Source organism: Physeter macrocephalus, chromosome 20 (genome assembly GCF_002837175.3).
Source record: "Physeter macrocephalus isolate SW-GA chromosome 20, ASM283717v5, whole genome shotgun sequence".
In the NCBI taxonomy this organism is placed as follows: Eukaryota; Metazoa; Chordata; class Mammalia; order Artiodactyla; family Physeteridae; genus Physeter; species Physeter macrocephalus.
Genome location: NC_041233.1, coordinates 59,707,065 through 59,721,642, shown reverse-complemented (window position 1 = coordinate 59,721,642; position 14,578 = coordinate 59,707,065). Strand labels below are relative to the sequence as shown.

The 14,578-nt window shown below is 47.5% G+C and overlaps 2 protein-coding genes across 2 annotated transcripts in view; one reads left to right on the top strand and one right to left on the bottom strand.

The window, feature by feature from the left end:
• Positions 1-14,578, top strand: part of ITPRIP (inositol 1,4,5-trisphosphate receptor interacting protein) — a 49,389-nt gene that overhangs the window by 31,180 nt on the left and 3,631 nt on the right. The gene's annotated exons all lie outside the window — the stretch shown is intronic.
• LOC102977001 (glutathione S-transferase omega-2) overlaps positions 10,699-14,578 on the bottom strand; it is a 17,935-nt gene continuing 14,055 nt past the window's right edge. Inside the window, exons 5-6 of the mRNA XM_024121652.2 lie at positions 13,283-13,389; positions 10,699-11,835 (exon numbers count right to left, since the gene is read on the bottom strand). Of these exons, the coding sequence (XP_023977420.1) occupies positions 11,676-11,835; positions 13,283-13,389 (267 nt within the window). The 3' untranslated portion in view covers positions 10,699-11,675. The remainder of the gene's footprint in view (positions 11,836-13,282; positions 13,390-14,578) is intronic.

The following is a 14,578-nucleotide window of genomic DNA, read 5'->3' as shown; positions in this document are numbered from 1 at the left end:
GCGGCATGTGGGATCCTCCCAGACCGGGGCACAAACCCGGTTCCCCTGCATCGGCAGGCGGACTCTCAACCACTGCGCCACCAGGGAAGCCCGGAAAAGCCATTTTTAACCAAGTACTGAACAACACAGCTTGTGTTCCACCCTGGGTCAGGTGCTATGTGGGGAACAAAAATATAAGACAAGGGAAGGGCTCTGTCCCCAGTGAACTGGATCTCTTAGGAAGACAAGACCAATGGCCACAAAATAAGCCAGAGAACAATGAAGACTGGTAAGTAATTGAAAGGGAAACAATGTGGCTCTGAGGCCTGCATGGCGACAGGGGTGTGTGAGCTGCCGGATCAGCTTTGGGTTTGAGCTGTAAGTTTCTGCGTCATGCATACACCCCTTCATACCATCATTCATCCAATCACGTATTCATATATTTGCCCCTTCACAAAATACTTGGTGAGTGGCTATCACTTTCTATATGCCAGGCACTGTGCCAGCTCCTAGGAAAACAAAGTTCAAGTGAGACACTTTGTCCTTATACACAGGAAAATGTGAAGAGCCTCCCCAAAGAAAATCAAGTCAACACGATTGTCGTTCTGTCACCAAATGCCTGTGTTAAATTCATCTGAGCCCATGGCTGGCTTATTTCCTCCTGCACAATGTAGAACCCTGCTTTAGAGGTGAGAGTGGCATTTTCTATCCCTTTGGTGTTCCTCTACAGCCCCAGAAAGAAAACAGAAAATAAAACTGTCAACAACAAACTCTCTCCCAGCAAAATGCAACCACATAAACCTCAGAGGTGTTCAAAGGTATTACTTCTTTTTTCGAGGGGAAAAGTTTAGGTCTTAAAAGTGCAAGATGAGAGGCCTCCAGACTCCTCCGGAATAAGTGGTCCACACGTCTTCCTCTAGGCTTCCACGGGCTAGCCAGGCGATGCCACAGCAGAAGCAGCAAGAGTGCTCTCAGATGCCCCCCTCCCCAAGGCCCAACTCCTTCCCTGGTTTCCTGCTCTGCTCCTTGCCCTCCCTGCGCAGGAGTCTGTGGTTCTGGTTCCCAAAGGCCCTGGGATCAGAGCCAGGCTGGCTCTCGGAGGGCCCACCAGAGGGCTCGCCGGAAGCCCCACTGCCTCAGGGGTGGCACAGCCTACCACATCAAAGAGGAGGAGTGTTAAGGTGACCGGCCCAGAGGAAGGGACACGAGGACAGCTGCTCTTGCCCCAGCCCGTTCCCTGGGAAGCTCAGGCCCCTCCCTCTCATTTGGGCTGGGAAACACCTCCTGGTGCCCCTCTACTTAGAAGGCGAGAACTCTGCTGAGCTGTACTTCCACGTCTGTCTTCCACCCACCCCTTCAGCTCAGCACCAACACAGCTGCTTTGGAGCTGCGGCTGCGGTGAACACTTGAGGTTTCTGCTCAGACGTGCTGAGACCTAGGCAGGTGGAGGCTGCCCCTCCTTCTTTCCTCCTAAGAGAGCTGAGGATGTTTTAAAGAGACAGGTGGCTTGAGACTTAACATCTGAGTTCTCAGCATCCTCACATCCATTGACCTGTGTCATCCCCCGATCCTAGCACTGAAGGCATCAATGTAATAAACATATGCTGAAAACCTACTGGGTACCAGGCTCTGTGCTCACAGATGTAAGTTGGAGATTTGTCTCTGCTCTAGAAAAGCTTACAGTCTAGTGGGAGAAGCAATGTACACTCCAGACTGAAATATGTAGACTAATAAATATAATTTTAAGCTGATTGACTAATTATTTTTTTCTTACTTTGCATCTAACAGAACTTAAAGGCGAAAAAAAAAGTAAGAAAGGTCAAGGACAGCAGGGAGAAACTCATCCTGATGGTGTAGGTCAAAGGTGTCTTCCTAGGCCTTGGGAGGAGAAATTCAAAACAGAGAGAGCACACCACTTGTGGGAGAGAAGAATAGGCTCCCTGGGGTAGGGTAAGAAGCATTTAAACAGGGCCTTTAAAGATAAGCAGACTTTGGTACTGGGGGTAGGATGAGGAGGAAGAATCTTCCAGGTGGAAGATACAGCACAATGGAATGCAAGGCAAATGGGGCACTTGCCAATGACATGGATTTCAGTTTGGCTGGATTGCCAGGTGTAGGATGAGAATGTGGGACAGTTCATAACTCCAATTCCTTACCCTCCTTCTTTCCTCCTAAGAGAGCTGAGGATGTTTTAAAGAGACAGGTGGTTTGAGACTTACATCTGAGTTCTCAGCATCCTCACATCCGTTGACCTGTGTCAACCCCTGATCCTAGCACTGAAGTCTTCAATGTAATAAACATATGTTGAAAACCTAAAAAAATAAAAAGTGTGAGATGAGATTTTCAGGACAGGGGTGGGGTAGGGAGTTGGGAAGAATTCAGTCCTTTCTATTTCTTTAAAACCCACCGATCAGTAAGGTTTCTCTTAGGGTAACTTTGTTTAAAATAGAAATAGAAAGCAAAGACCCACTTCCTGCCACTTCTTGCAAGGCACCCTTGGGCCTGTCTTCCCAACTGGCCAGAGATGACTCACACAGCCACCCCCGGCCTCATTGCTCACCTATTCCTGCAGAGAACTGAGCTGTGTTAGACCAAAGTCTCTTGGGACAGTGGTTGGGCCTCCAAAGGCGGATATTGGCTTTGGGTCTCTCCCAAAAGTCATGGCTAGTGCTGAGTCAGCCCCCAGGAGTCGAACTTCAGGTCAGGCCCGAGATCTCCCAGCCAGAGATGAGGAGTCAGCCCATACGTACTCCCCGATTGCTGATACCCCAGGAATCAGGGCCAACGGATGCAGCAGCAGAAACCTTAAGTGGAGCCAGATTCAGGGTCAGGGAGGTTGGTGGCGTTCGGCCCTCTTGATAGCCACAGCTTCCACCAGAACGATTCCTAAGAAGCTCCACACATCTGTTTCCTCCTTGCAGCATTTTGTAATCAGCCAGGCATAGAAGCTACTGAAGCCCCACCCATCCAGGACAAGACAAGACCTCAAGCCCAATATTGCTCAGCCTGAGTGTCCAATGACCCAGAGAGAGACAAGGAAGGGAGGTCCCCCTGCTCCATCTCCATGTGCCCACTCAAACTGGAAGCCCAGTGCGAAATTCTGCCCATGAGGGACCCAGACTTCTCCCATGACAAAACTGTGCAGAGACCAATGAGACTGAGATTCCAGACAGTGCAGATGGCACAGGGGCTAAGAACTTGGACTCTGTGTTCAAACCCCAGCTGTGCCACCGTTATGCTTAGCAAGTCACATAATTTCTGTGAGTCATGGCTTTGCCTCGTTTCTTCTCCTGTAAAATGGGAATAATGCTGCCCACCTCATAGAGCCATTGAGAAGACTGAGTGTAAAGGGCACCTGTGAAGCACTTAGCTTAGGGCTTGATGAATAATAAACAACAAAAACAGCAGTTGTTGGAACTTCCTTGGTGGTGCAGTGGTTAAGAATCTGCCTGCCAATGCAGGGGACACGGGTTTGAGCCCTGGTCCGGGAAGATCCCACATGCCGTGGAGCAACTAAGCCCGTGTGCCACAACTACTGAGCCTGCGCTCTAGAGCCCGCGAGCCACAACTACTGAAGCCTGCGCGCCTAGAAGCCTGTGCTCTGCAACAACAGAAGCCACCGTGACAAGAAGCCCGCGCACCAAAAGGAACAGTAGCCCCCGCTCACCTCAACTAGAGAAAGCCCACGCGCAGCAACGAAGACCCAACACAGCCAAAAATAAATAAATTAATTTTTTTAAAAAGGTAGCGGTTATTACTCTTGCTCTTTTTAAAAAAATTTTCTCCCATATTTTAATATTTATTTATTTATCTATTATTTTTATTTATTTTATTTTGGCTGCGCCGGGTCTTCGTTGTGGTATGCGGACTTCTTAGTTGTGGCACGCGGGACCTAGTTCCCCAATCAGGGATCGAACCCGGGCCCCCTGCATTGGGAGTGTGGAGTCTTACCCACTGGACCACCAGGGAGGTCTCTACCCTTGCTCTTAGGAGGGCTCCTTACAGCCAAACTCCTACTTTGTGGTTCTCCCATTGATAGTGAGGCTGTCCCTCTAGTACCTCCTCTGCCACACTCAATCACACATTAGTCTGTCTTCCCTGGGGGCTCCTTCAGCACACAGTGTGGGACCTGCAGGACCTCCACACCTATCTTAGGGCCAGGCACATGCTCAGGAAAGGCTTGTGCACCTAACCAAAGGGGGTCTGCAGCATTGGCCCCAGTTTGAGGGAATAGGAAGGGGTATCTTTCCTTGGCCCCTCTGCCCCCTCTGCTTTCATGGTCCCTTTGCAGAACAGCTAGTGCTTAGATCAGCAGTTACCATAGCAACAACAGAGCCAGAGAGAGGGTACCAGGCAGGGCATCCCTGCTTCTCGGGAGACCAGGTGCCTCTTCTGGACAGCAAATAGGGGAAACTGCTGTGACGGCTGCCTCATAATGAGCTCCCTGGAAGGGGTCCAGGTTTCTATGTCATCCATATACCCCTTATTTCATCCAATCATGTATTTGCCCCTTCACAAAACACTGGGTGGCTGTCACTGCTATATGACAGGCACTGTGCCAGCTGCTAGGAAAACAAAGTTCAAGTGAGACACTATTCCTGCCTTGAGAGAGCTCCCAGTCTAGAGAGGGAAGCAGAAGGGGAAGGCTGGGGAAGGCAGGAGGCAAAGGGGTATGGGTGAGGGGGGAGCAGAGGAGTGCAGAGGTTAAGAGCAGGGCCTCTGGAGTCGACTGCTTGCATTCAAACCCCGGCTCTGCCTATTACTCGCCATGTGACATCTGGGCACTTTACTTCATCTCTAAGCCTTAGTTTACCCATCTGTAAAATGGGGGTAATTAGCACTTGCCTCAAAGGCTGTGAGGTATCACTAGTATATGTAAAGTATTGCCTGACATATGGCAAGCACTCAGTAAACAGAAGGCTTTCTATTGTTCTGACTCTACCCCGGGTTCCCTCCTCCACACACCCAAAGCCAGTTTTAGATTAGAGCTTCCTCCAGTGCTTCCTCAGCAGAGCCCCAGCTAACTCTTACCCCAGCTTCCAGGCTTAGCAGCGCCCACTGCCCCTGCACCTGGGAAGTCTGTGTGTACCCCACCCCCTGCTGCCAGCAGATTATCAGAACACTGTCCCAGATAAAGTCCCCAAAGGGAGTCTTTCTGTTTAGCACAGGAATGGCCAAGTACCACTTATTTCAGGATGGAATTTTTAAAATACCTCCTGCTCTGATCATTTATAGGGTTCCTCAGTATTTATCCTGGTACTTTCCTCCTTTGGCAGAAATGCCCAGAAACACACACACACACGCACACACACACACACACACACACACACACACCTTTGAGAGATTTTCTAAACCTCTGAGTATAATGCAAATATTCCACAGCCTTGGAAGTATAAACCCAGATTTAGAAAAGGCTACCCCTGCTAACAGACATCCTTGCTTCCCAGGCCCCCAGTCTTGTGCTGCCAGGAGAGGGGTGCCACGCTCAGACTCCCCTGCGTGGGCAGCACAGAGCCTGCCTCAGTTGCTTTTTCCTCCTTGGCTGACGGGCCTGTGAATGGCTCTCTCCTGCTTGCTCTCCACCAGGGAGCTGACTGTTGCTGTTCAACCACACCCTTTGAGGAAGGCTGTCTGCTACTAAGTGGGCTGGGGACTCTTGCTGTCTGCGAGGGGATTCTTGGTTGTGGTGGATCTTTGGGAGGAAATGACAGGGCAGCGTATCCTACAGTTCTTGTCGGGAGCACGTGTGTAATCATCCTTTCCAAGAGCAGCACAGTTCCGGGTGGTTTTGTGTTCCATGCAGCATCCAAGCTCCCTGGTATCTGGGCAGGCCTGCAGGCATTTCAAATCCCTAACACTTTAACCCTCGTAAGATGATAACATCCTCTGAGAGGGCAGAGAAGCTGAATTCTGAGTACTCCTCCATAACACAGGAGAGGGTATTTATTTTACCATCATCAGCAACATGGCAAGATTCCAAGATTCACAATATTAAACTAGGCTTGGGATGCACGGAATGGGGGTGGGGGAATGAATAATAGTCCCAGCTTCAAAGGGTTCACAGGTCATTTGAGTCTAAACCTGCACACCTGAAGCAACCAGAAAACAACTCCAAACCACGCATCAAGCTGTGTGCAACGCAGGACATCTTGTTCCACAAAGTGTTGGGAGAATGAATGCAGGGTTCATGTCTAATCATCCTCAGAAGCCTTGCCATGATTATAGGGTTGTTGGCCATTCACTGAGCATTTCCCTGGAAGGTGCTAAGTCCTTATATGGATGACCCCATTACTTTTCAACGACTCTATGAAACAGGTCCTTAGTCGTTTCATGTTACAGATAAGAAACTAAGGCTCAGAGTGATTAAGCATCTTGCCCATGGAATTTAATGAGTGGCAGAGCTAGAATCTGAACCTGGTAAACCTGACCACACAGCCCTCTTCTTATCCTCTATGGTACACCACCTCTGTGCCCAAAGAAAAATTCTTATCTGAACTTTGCAAGAGAAAAAGCTGGTTGAAGAAAAACACCAGGAGGCTGCTCTGAGGAAGATTAAAGAGTGGAGGAAACAGCATTTGCAAAGGCTCAACAGCTCTGGCACAAGCCATATGTGAGCAAAATGTTTGCAAAGACCAAATGCCCAGGCTTCCAGAGACTCACGGGGGTGGATGCATGGGAAATGGGGCTCCTGGGTGGACCCAGTGCTCAGTGTGTGTGTAAGGTGGGGAAGGGGCTGGAGGCTAATCAGTGAGAAGCCCCTCGGGCTGGATATCTAATTGTTTGTGTAGACTTTTGATAATAAATGGAACCAGGCTGACATAAACCACAGGGGAGCCTAAGGCAGAGCAGCGATGTTTCCCCTCCATCAAGATGATCATTGACTTTGACAAAGGAAATGTGGACCAGGTGGGATGTGAGGTAAGAAGTTACAGGAGAGACACCCCACCACAGCCCTCACCACCAAAGCCCCAAGGAGCAATGTGGAGGTACCCAAGGGCAGTTCCTGCAGCAGTGAAGATGCTCCACCTTGGACCTGACCATTTGTTGATAGGTTTAATCCACTCTAACACAGCCACTCTGCTGTCTGAGATCAGAGAAATTTAGAGCTAGAAGGAATCTCAAGTACCATTTACTCACCATCCCCACCACCCATCACAACCACTGCCAGCTGTCCTGGCCATCCCAACCCACCCCCACTGTGCCAGGATGTAACTGGACTCAGCCCAGATGCGCTCCAGTCCAGAACCACCAAGGAAAGGAGTCCACACGACCGCCTCTAGTCATCAGTTCTGATGTTATCATCATCTATGACGAGGAGGCTCTTTCAACGCTGTGGTTTAAACTGTCTTTCTCTTTTTCTAATAGAGGACAGATTTCAACTTAAATCCATAGTTGAACATGCTTTTATAAGACATTCTCCAGGGGCTTCCCTGGTGGCGCAGTGGTTGAGAATCCTCCTGCCAATGCAGGGGACATGGGTTCGAGCCGCGGTGCGGGAAGATCCCACATGCCGCGGAGCAACTAAGCCCGTGTGCCACAACTACTGAGCCTGTGCTCTAGAGCCTGCGAGCCACAGCTACTGAGTCCGCACACCTAGAGCCCGTGCTCCGCAACAAAGCGAAGCCAACCTAATGAGAAGCCCGCGCACCGCAAGGAAGAGTAGCCTCCACTCACCGCAGCTAGAGAAAAAAAGACTTGGCCATCCAGGACCTTTAAAAAAAAAAAGAAGAAGATTTTCTCCAATTGTTGAAAGTGGTTATCTCCGAGGTATGGGATGATGGAAGACCTCCTGTTTCTCTTTCATTGATTTTTTTTTTTTAACCCTGATGTAATTTTTTTAAACATCCGCCCACAGAAGAAAAAAGACTTGGCCATCCAGGACCTTTAAAAAAAAAAGAAGAAGATTTTCTCCAATTGTTGAAAGTGGTTATCTCCGGGGTATGGGATGATGGAAGACCTCCTGTTTCTCTTTCATTGATTTTTTTTTTTAACCCTGATGTAATTTTTTTAAACATCCGCCCACAGAAGAAGTAGTTGTTGTGAAAGCTCCTCATGGAGCCTTATTTAATTGCCTCTTTCCTCCAGGCTAAATGCTTCTAGTTTCATCCAGAGGTTGACAATTCAAATTCCTCTGTGGCTGACAGGTGACATAAAGGAAAGATAAGGAAGGAGTGTAAGGCAGTGCAGGTGACCCTTGCCAACTGCACAGAGCACGCCTGGCTGAAAGGCTTTCAAATCCCAAACTGGGCTGTGGGCTGCCAGCCTGCAAACCTGCCATGAACACTCTTCTCCATCCTTTATGTCCTGGTTCTCCAAGCTTTCTGAATTAGCATGTGGAGCCCCAGAAGAGAACATCTTTGGTTCTGGCCACCCAGAAACAGGCCTTTATTTTGTTGAGTCAACAGCAGCATCAGTCCCATGCCAAACACTGGCCAGCACACAGGATTTACACCTGCAAAGACGATCAATCCCTGAGTCCCAGGAGAGGCCACAGATGCCAAGCAAGGATCCCAGGGAAATGTGACTCGCAGACCTCACTCTGTGTTGGCTCGGGTGCCATGGCAACAGAGCGTCCCATCCTGAGTAGATGGTACAGAGACTGCCCCATCAAGTGGCGCCTGTTCTGGCAGACTCTCTACTTCCCCAAGCAGGCTTGCTCTGTCCAACTGGCACAGAGTCACACTGGTAAGTATTTACATGAGTCAAAATCCAGCCAGAGGCAGCAGATGGCCAGGCCAGGCCAGGCTGAGACATGAGGAGAGAGGGGCTGGTTCGGGCTGAGGCAGAGGCGGGAGCGGCAGACAGCCCTCCCACGGGCGCTGACCAGTCCACACACCGCTCCTGCCTGGCCTGAGCACGGCTGGAGGCTGGGAAAGACCCCGCGTGAACAGAGCAAATGATCACAGGCCGACCCTGAGACCCTGAGATAAAATGGCATTGTACAGAGCTGTCCCCCTCCTAAGGCAACCGCTGGCACACCTGGCCATCCTTTGGGGCTCCTTATCGTCTTCAGTGGTGGGCATTGTTGGACGGAGCCAGCCGAGGTGCCATATCCAGCCAAGAGAAGCATTCCCGTAAACTGGTGCAGCCACTATGGAGAACAAATGGAGGTTCCTGAAAAAACTAAAACTAGGGGCTTCCCTGGTGGCACAGTGGTTGAGAATCCGCCTGCCAGTGCAGGGACACGGGTTCGATCCTGGTCCGGGAAGATCCCACATGCCACGGAGCAACTAAGCCCATGCACCACAACTACTGAGCCTGTGCTCTAGAGCCTGTGAGCCACAACTACTGAGCCCATGTGCCACAACTACTGAAGCCTGCGCGCCTAGAGCCCGTGCTCCGCCACAAGAGAAGCCACCGCAATGAGAAGCTTGTGCACCGCGACGAAGAGTAGCCCCCGCTCGCCGCAAATAGAGAAAGACCGCGTGCAGCAACGAAGGCCCAACACAGCCAAAAATAGATAAAAAATAAATTTAAAAAAAAGAGTCACCATATGATCCAGCAATCCCACTTCTGAGCATTTATCTTGGAAAAACAAAAACTCTAATTTGAAAAGATACATGCACCCTAATGTTCAGAGCAGCACTATTTATAATAGCCAAGACATGGAAGCAACCTAAGTGTCCATCAACAGAGGAATGGATAAAGAAGATATATATCCATACACACACACACCACACACACACGAATATTACTCAGCCATAAAAAAGAATGAAATATTGCCATTTGCAGCAACATGGATGGACCTACAGATTATCATACTAAATGAAGTCAGACAAAGATAAATATCATATGATATCACTTATATGTAGAATCTAAAAATATGGTACAAATGAATTTAATTACAAAACAGAAACAGACTCACAGACATAGAAAACAAACTTATGGTTACCAAAGGGGAAAGTGGGGAGGAGGGATAAATTAGGAGTTTGGGATTAATAGACACTACTCTATATAAAAGAGATAAACAACAAGGACCTACCATACAGCACAGGGAACTGTATTCAATATCTTATAATAACCTATAAAGGAAAAGAATCTGAAAAAGAATATATATGTATATTTATAAAACAGAATCACTTTGCTCTACACTTGAAACTAACACAATACTGTACATCAACTATACTTCAAGAAAAAAAAAAAGCTCCTGAAACTAATAAACAACGATAGCAAGGTTGCAGGATACAAGGTTAATGTACAAAGCCAATTGTTTTCCTACATATTATCAAGGAATAATTGGATTTTGATCTTAAAAGCGAAACATCATTTATTTTGGCACAAATCAAGGCAGGGGCGTGGAAAATTAAAAAAAAAAACAAAAAGAACAACCACAAACAGACTCACAGACGTAGAAAACAAACTTACGGTTACCAAAGGGGAAAGGAGTAGTTTGGGATTAACAGATACACACTACTCTATATAAAACTGATAAACAACAAGAAGCTACTGTATAGAACAGAGAAGTATATTTAATATCTTGTAATAAACAGGCAGGGGGCGTGGAAAATTAAAAAAAAAAAACAAAAAGAACAACCACAAACAGACTCATAGACGTAGAAAACAAACTTACGGTTACCAAAGGGGAAAGGAGTAGTTTGGGATTAACAGATACACACTACTCTATATAAAACTGATAAACAACAAGAAGCTACTGTATAGAACAGAGAAGTATATTTAATATCTTGTAATAAACTATAATGGAAAAGAATCTGAAAAAGAATATATACGTGTAGAACTTAATCACTTTGCTGTACACCTGAAATGAACCCAACACTAAACCAACTATACTTCGATTAAAAATAATTTTTTTAAAAAGAGAAGCATTCCCACTGCAAGACAAGCAGCTCCAAAAGCTCTAGGTTTAAAATCTCAACCAAGATGAGTGGAGAGATCAGGGGCTCCTGTGTCTTTGTCATCTTTGTCATCTTTATCACCCACACAGCCCAGGCTTGGTACACAACAGGCAACCAGAGGCATGTGTTGGGATGAATTGAAAGCGTCTGTGACGCAAATCCAACAGAAGGACCTTTACCTCTGACTGGGTTGGGGATGTGTGTCCTTTTCTAAGGCAGGATGTTGGCTATAGAACATTTTGTGAACCATCCTGAGCCCTGACAGCACCGGTGGTATTCTGACGTCGGTAGTCCAGGGTGATAATGGGTGTTTCATTTCCTGCTTTGGAATTCTTTCAGTCACAGGACCCTCGGTGTCTCCCGGGCCCACAGCCAAAGTTTGAGGGAGAATGAAACTCATGCACACCCACAGGGACTGCAGCTTTCATTTGCCAAATGGAGAGTATTTGGACTTGAAGCATTTTCTTCCCTCTAGATTCCCTCACCGGGAAGTTGTGGAGGGTGCCATCTGTAGTGACAAGCATCAGTGATGGGGCGGCCTTGAACCTCAACATCAGCACCAACAACCTGGAGGTCCAACTGGGTCAATAACCATGGAACTGGGAGGCACACAGGCTCTCAAAATGTCCCTGGACAATCTAGCGCTGAGAGTTCTAGAGAATCATTGGACGCTGTGGGCTAGAGGAGCCATACAAATGATTATCAGAAATGATTCTGTCTCCATGTTTATTGGGAACCTCCAAAAAAAATGAACAGAGATTGACTGTCCCACCAAAACAAGTGCTGATGCAGAATCACGACATGCTTGGGAATTCTGGGTGGTGAATGGGTGAACTGCAAGGCTCAGCAACTTAGCCCATAGTCAAAGGCATTGGGGTTGTTCTGAAAATAGAGATTCAAGAAGCCGAGGAAGATGTTCTTATCTGTGAGAAGAGCACATACTGTGGGGTCCTGCTTCATGGCTGCGATCCAGAGCCGGAGCGCGGGGGTGTGGTGCACACAGCTGCAGGACAGGAGAGAATCATTAGCACAGCTAAAGGGCGAAGGGGACATGGATCACTTTTTAGACTTAACAAGCTACAAGAAGTGGATTTCCTGAGGCAACAAAGTTATCTCAGTTACCTTACTATCAACTAAGCACAATCACTTACTGGAGGAAAATCTAATTCTTGGATTGGCTGTGTGAGCTTTAGAATTGCAGAAGTTGTCGCTTTTAACCCTGCAGTTAAAATGCTTGTGGATTGAGTGCTCTGGGGAAATAAGGTATCTGTGCTTCACTGTTTGCCAACAAAAAGACAACCCCCTGAAAGACACATCCTTCTGTCCTTCTCAGATTTTACTTTAGGAGGTTTGAAAAAAATAAAGACAAGTAGTTTCCAAAAACACTTTTTTTGGAAAGCAATGAGTAAAACAATCATTAAACCTTGAAATAATGGCGCTGACTGGGTGCTTTCAAAGACCCATCAGGATGTTTAGCTCTAGGATCTGTAAAGTGACTTGCCCAGGCAATAAACTTGTTAGTGTAAAATCCAGGAGAAGAGGTGAGGGTTCCTAATATGTGGTTCAACACTCTGTTCCCAGAAGAGACAGGTTTTTGTAAAGTTTATGGTGTGACATAGTTTAAAATATCCAAGTGTGTTATATCTGAACTTCCCTAAGTGGGACGCACAGGAGATGCCTCCTGGGTAGACTCAAGTGTGTGCATTATGAAGGAGACGCAGTTCTACCTCGGCAGGACTGGATTCCCAAACACCAGAGCGGCCGGCACCCACCATGCAACCGGCTGGCGTGAGAGCAGACCCAGCACAAGTTCAGTCTCTCCTGTGAGCGTTGTGGGGACAAAGCACATGTTCTGCCCAGGGCTCCTATGCAGCCTCCCTGAGTCTACCAGGCAATTCTTCTACTTTAAACATCCCTGCACTCCCATGGCGTACGGCTGGCCATTTTGTTTGTTTGTATAACATCAAGCATATATTACTTTTAAAATCATTTATTTTTTGAAGGGTATGCCTATTTGGGGAAAGATTCCTTGGGGAACTAAGGTGTGAGGAGTAAGGTGTGTGATCCGCTGGGTGACACAGCAGGACCAGGTGGAGGGACACCGAGGAAGCTGCAGACAAGGCGCCAAAACCCTGTGACTGAGACCCTTCCTCTGCTTCCGCGTTCACCACCGGCCTGTGCTGGGTGGGTGTTGAGGACAGCAGGCTCTGTAGCATGGCAGGAGGCTTTCGGACACAGTCTTATCAGTGGAAATATGGGTAAAGTTTGGGACCACAGTTAGTGGCATAAGAGCACAGATGCATTTTGAACAAGGAAACACATGGTTTAAAACCCGACTATGTTTCACATTCACATGTGTCACATGTCCAGAGAAGGACAAATGGCACACAGACCATTTCAAGCACTAGGGCGACCCTAGGAATCCACAACCACACCGTTAAATGTCTTACTCAGCTATTCCATATACATCCAGCCGCTCAAACCAAGGCCAAAAGAGGTAATCAATCATGGATATACAGTCTCCACCGAAGAAGATGGTGTTCTGATAGCCAAGAATCTGAAAGTTTAAACAGAGCAAAAGCAAGTTAATTTACCTATATGCTAACGTATTTATAGACACTAAGTACAAATATCAAATTAATTCCCAAAGAAGGAGAACCAAGACTTTGATTCTCCTTCCATTTTGTTAGGTGAATGCATCTTCCCTTTTCCTGAGTCTTCTTCCACCTCCTTTAGGGTCGTACTCCTGGCCATGCTCAGTCCTGCCCTCCTTTCAACCCTGGAGCATTCGTGCAGCTCATCTGACTGGAGGATTTTGAAGGACAGCCCAGCCCAGCCACTCCTTCTCAGCCTAGAACAGGTTCCTCCCTGTGCTAAGCTTTCCAGGGATGAGCTCAGTCCCTGGAGAGGGGGGCCCTGCCCCTGACCATCACTGCCTGTTACTGGGAGGGAGGGGCCACATTAGGAACCCCACTTGTTGCAGTTGTGACTCCCATTCTCCAGGGTCCACTTTATCTGTGAAAAAGGGGATACCACAGTCTCCACACATCTTCCTCTTTTGCCTTGTTTCTCAATCAATTCAAAACTAAGGCAGGGAAGAGCAGGGCTATCGAATGGGCTCGCTCAAACCCCAACACTGTCTTTCTATTATATTTTCTTTGTTTATTTGAGCTCCTTGAACTCCACACGTATTGGCCACCCAACACTATCAACTTTTTACATTAAAATAAAATTTTGCATTCCCAAATGGGACAAAATCAACCTGGATAGATGAATCATCAAGAAAACATAAACTCTTGACAGAGAGATAGCCAAAGACAGTGGCGGGGGGGAAAGGTACTTGAGAATTTAAAAAGCAACAGTGCTTAGCAGAGGTTTTTGCTGGGCCAGGTCTTCCCACAGAGAAAAGAATGAGGCCAGTTACCTAGTTAAATCAAGCAAAAGACTCTCTTGACCCACGAAAAGCATAATCAACTAAATACTTCCCTGTAGGTATAGATCTAGATTCTTGTGTCCTTATCGCTCAGGCTTGATTCTTCGTACTCCAAGACAGCTTGTTGCCTCTATGATGTAGTCTAGGGCTGAAGTTAAGAATGAGTTCTGGGGACTTCCCTGGTAGCACAGTGGTTAAGAATCTGCCTGCTAATGCAGGGGACACAGTTTCAAGCCCTGGCCCAGGAATATCCCACATGCCACGGAGCAACTAAGCCCGTGCGCCACAACTACTGAGCCTGTGCTCTAAAGCC